Source organism: Corapipo altera, unplaced genomic scaffold (genome assembly GCF_003945725.1).
Source record: "Corapipo altera isolate COAL_440 unplaced genomic scaffold, ASM394572v1 96777, whole genome shotgun sequence".
NCBI classification, from domain to species: Eukaryota; Metazoa; Chordata; class Aves; order Passeriformes; family Pipridae; genus Corapipo; species Corapipo altera.
The window spans coordinates 1,351-5,504 of NW_020886747.1; the positions used below are offsets into that span (position 1 = coordinate 1,351).

General features: G+C 43.3%; 1 protein-coding gene across 1 annotated transcript; it reads right to left on the bottom strand.

The window, feature by feature from the left end:
• Positions 1-1,538: 1,538 nt before the first annotated feature.
• LOC113941339 (17-beta-hydroxysteroid dehydrogenase 13-like) lies at positions 1,539-4,088 on the bottom strand (the record flags this gene model as incomplete). The annotated part of the gene is made up of 3 exons (XM_027632503.1): positions 1,539-2,055; positions 3,542-3,658; positions 3,904-4,088. Coding segments are annotated over 3 exons (390 nt in total), but the record flags the coding sequence as incomplete, so codon positions are not given.
• Positions 4,089-4,154: the final 66 nt, after the last annotated feature.

Genomic DNA, 4,154 nt, shown 5'->3' on the forward strand with positions numbered 1-4,154 from the left:
CAGGCAGGGCATAGAACCATTGTCTCTAAGAGATACCTCAGCAGGAGGCAGAGCACAAGGCCAGAGTCACCAGCCTGACTCATTATGAGTCCTAAGCCAGGGTGTGAGATACCACTCTTCAAATTTGGGACTTGGCTGTAGGTGGCTATATGAAGCCTGCTCACATAGGCTCCTGCTGGGCACCAATAATGACCAGACTATGGGACAAGCTTCTGTTGGCTGCTGTGGCCAGAAAGAGAACTGAGAAGCCTGGGAAGCTTGATGAATCAATTCTGTCACTGGTGTTCAGGAGATGAAGGCTTAACTCCTTGCTTTTTATATGTTTCTTTATGCCAAGCAGAAGACTTGCAGCCATAGGAGACACAGAGAACAACTGCAGCCACATATGAAGTACTGCACAAGTTGCCCTGCCCAATAATTCCTCTGGGCTCTGAGAGACTAGACTAGATCTGGCAAGATGGGAGTGAATACAGTTTCCCTTTCCTTAGGACCAAGTATGCTGAGAAACAGACTCTGCAGGACAGCGCTGTCTGTCATTCCCTAGATGGATTTCTGTCTTCCAATTTAATGCTGGCATGAGAATCTGAATAATGCACAAGGCTAGTGGGAATGGTGTGCCAGGAGAAGCCAAATATCTTGTCTGATGTGTCCTACTGAAGCCAGTATGACAAGAGGGCCTAGTCATCGGGACATTGACTTGAATATCTCAGGGGTCTTTTTGTGCTTTTTCTTTGGAGTCACTGGACCATATTGCACGCTTTTCTGAAGAACCTGTTTACAGGACAACAAGAAATGCTCAGGTGAGCATGGAATCCAACTGTGCCAAAGGTGGCAGCATATTCAGGCCTCCCTCAGATGGCTGTGAGCCAGCAAGTCCCTGCAGTGGCTGGGAGTTACACAAGTAGCTGCACAGATAATCTGTGCTTCAAAGGGATCTTTGACCCGTGTTTCATCAGGTGCTGCTCTCTTGTACCACAGGCTGAAGGCCTTTGGGGATTTAACCTCCTGGTCAAGGTGGGTCCCATCAGATCAGGCCACTGGCTTGTCATGAGGAGCTGAGCGAAGGCTCATCTGGAGCCTTTTCCCGTGTACTCTCTTCCCTGGCACCCACCTTTAAGCCCTGGCCTTGGCCCCAGCCCTTGTGTGAGCTGTGCTGGTGGTGTGCCATGCCTGGCCCTGTACCTCATTGATCCTGATGTGACTTCCTGGTGTGACCATGGGACCTGCCTCATCCCTTGCAGCCTGGCCTGGTGGTTGGCAGGCTCTGGCTGACCCTTTTACTTTTGCACTTGCTCCACTGTCCTTTCTTGGACCTAGTTCCCATCTTCATTGCTGAGAGACACTTTTGGGTTAGAAAAATGTATTTATTTGAAATAAGGAGTGTTGATGGTGCTAAGGCATAATTGATAATCAATGTAATTAGGCATTACATTACAAACAAGGCTGTATTATTTCAATAATACAATTAATTAAAATAATTCAATAATACACATTACAAACACACATGAAACTGTAAGTGTTCATTAGAGCATATTTTCTTACATTTAAAAGATAAATTGAGGTGAAACAGGCCACCTACCTGCTGTATAAACTTTTTCTTGCAAGACGCTTTTGCTCAGGAATGAGTCCATGTTAACATATTTTCAGGCAATCCCTTGGCACTCAAATAGGCAGCTGTGCTGTCCCAAATACAGGCTTTGTGGGAATTCCTGTCTGCCTCAACACTACGAGACAGAGGCGATGTGACATACATTCAAAGCAGCCTTTCTAGCAAAGCATCTCTGCTTTGCTAACATTTCATATTATGCAGATATATTCCTGCTGCAGGTGTGGGATAAACCCTCCTGTGTGCTTGGAAATGGTAGCCTGGAAGCACCTGTCTTAGTTCTGTATCAAACCAGCTGAACTACCCTCAGCACACGTTGTTTTCACTCATGCCACTGCAAAACGAGAATCAATTCTTGGCTTCACTGGGTGCTTCTCTGCCCAATGATTGCATCAAACTTTGGAACCGTGAGCTTCTTCAGAACATTCAGGGCACGTTCTGGAAACACCCTGAAAGAGAAAATAACATGAAATTAAGCATGAGATAGAAACTTAAATTATGGGAAAAAGTGGCACTGGAGGTGAGGGAAGAGTGGTCTGGGAGCAGAATGCATACACATATATGGACTGAGACTAAGTCTTAAACTGGGCGTTATTTCCAAAGAACACATAGCTCTCATCAATCTCTGACTAATTAAACTCCAGTCCCAGCCAAGTCTTGTTAGGACAGTTCCAATGCTGGGTATATGCTGGGCAGTATTTGGGTTGCAATACTGCTGGAGGATCCAGGAAGGCTCAATATTGTACAGATATAGGTGTGTATTACGTGCTTCATGCTCTGAAAAGCAGCAGGTCTAAGGAAGGATGAGATGTTAAAACTGAGGTGCAGTTTCCTCTCCTAGGATTCTTTCTCTTAAGAGTTATATGTCTCTGTCCCCCTGTCCCAAATTAAGACAGAAAAGCAAAGTTACCCTAAGGGCTTTGACAGCATTAGTTTTGATTTGTCGATGCTTCTGCAGACTTGCACTGTCAGCAAGCAGCTCTTGGAGATGCAAAAAACTGAAAAACTTTCCCACTGTCTGTTGTTGGGTTTTGCAAATAAGATATTACCAAGTGTTTCATGAAATACTAAAGCATTTAAATGAGACGTTCACTTAGTTGTTCTGACGTAAATTACAGATTTGGAACTTGAGCTCTGATAACAACACCTCCTCAGCAGAGCAGCTACACTGAATATTAAAGACGTGTGAGAGGAAAAATCTTGCTTTACATGGCAGAGAGCAGTAGAGCCCATTTGAAGCAAAGTCCCCAGCCTCCATGACCTCAATCTTTGGTGCTGACATGAAGAAACAAACACTAATAAGCAGCAGGTCCTCAGCTCTTTCTGGAATGATGCTGATTCAGAGAAACTGCTGTTTGCAAGCCCAAGGAAAATCATGATCTCTGAGGAAAAGGTGTTCTGTTCTCCCTCTGCTTCCTTATTGGCCTGTAGAATAGTTGAGCTCTTCACTGAGAACAGTTATCTGCAGCAAGTGGATTAGAAGGACCTATGAGAGGGCTCCAAAAAATCTTTGTGTGTGTTCTCGTTAGAAAGAACAACTGCTATTTCATTACCTTGTGATGTGTTCTTCTCATACTACAATATTTTAGATGGCTGGTTGTTTAATACATTATACTGTCTCCTGAAGACAATTACACATTATCTAGTTGCTATAGGCACACTGATGTCAAATCTGGATTAATAAGTATAACAATGTCCAATACTGAATATAAAATAAATGAAACTGGGCTGAATGTAAACTACTTCTGTGCAGCTGTCATTTCAGGGTTTCCCTATGCTGCCAAACTATATCTTTTAATATCACGAGTGCAAAATGCAGTTTCCCATAAAATTAAATTGATCTTCATTCAGATGTTACAAGTTTGATCTTCATATACTCAGGTTGTAAGCATTGTTGTTTCCACCCCCACTTTTTCATTTTCTTTTGCTACTTACATTTCAGAAAGCAAAGCAATATTTAGCTGTGGTGGAACAAAAACCATTTTCTGGTTGGTCACTATTCCTTCCATCAGAGCCTCTACAACCTCTTCAGTCTCCAAAATCTTTCCAATCCTGTAAAGGAAAGCACACATGTAAGAGCTGTGGTGGTAGAAAGGGGTAGTACAAGCTTCACAAGGATGCTTCACATATGCACAAACTCGGGTAATTCAAATGCAGCCATTATGTGGGTTAAAGGACACTTCTTTAGACAATTATACACACTGTTATTACACAGTCAGTTGCAATAGAAGGCCTGAAGCTGGGGATATTATGCAGTGCCCTGGTGCAAAGAAGGAAGGACAGGAACGCAGAGTTACCTTGTACTGGGGTTTTTGACAAATCCAGTGTTTATAAAAACCGGACAAAGGCACGTGGTTTTTATTCCGTCCTTTCCCAGGGTAGACAGTTCCTCTGTCAGAGCTTTATGAAATCCAACTGCAGCAAACTTGCTTGAGCTGCAGGAGGGGAAAAAAGCACAAATTAGAAGGCATAAATAGTATTTCTAACTCTCTACAACCGTAAATGGCCTAAACAATCATACAGTACAGGCTGGGAGGCAAAAAAAAAA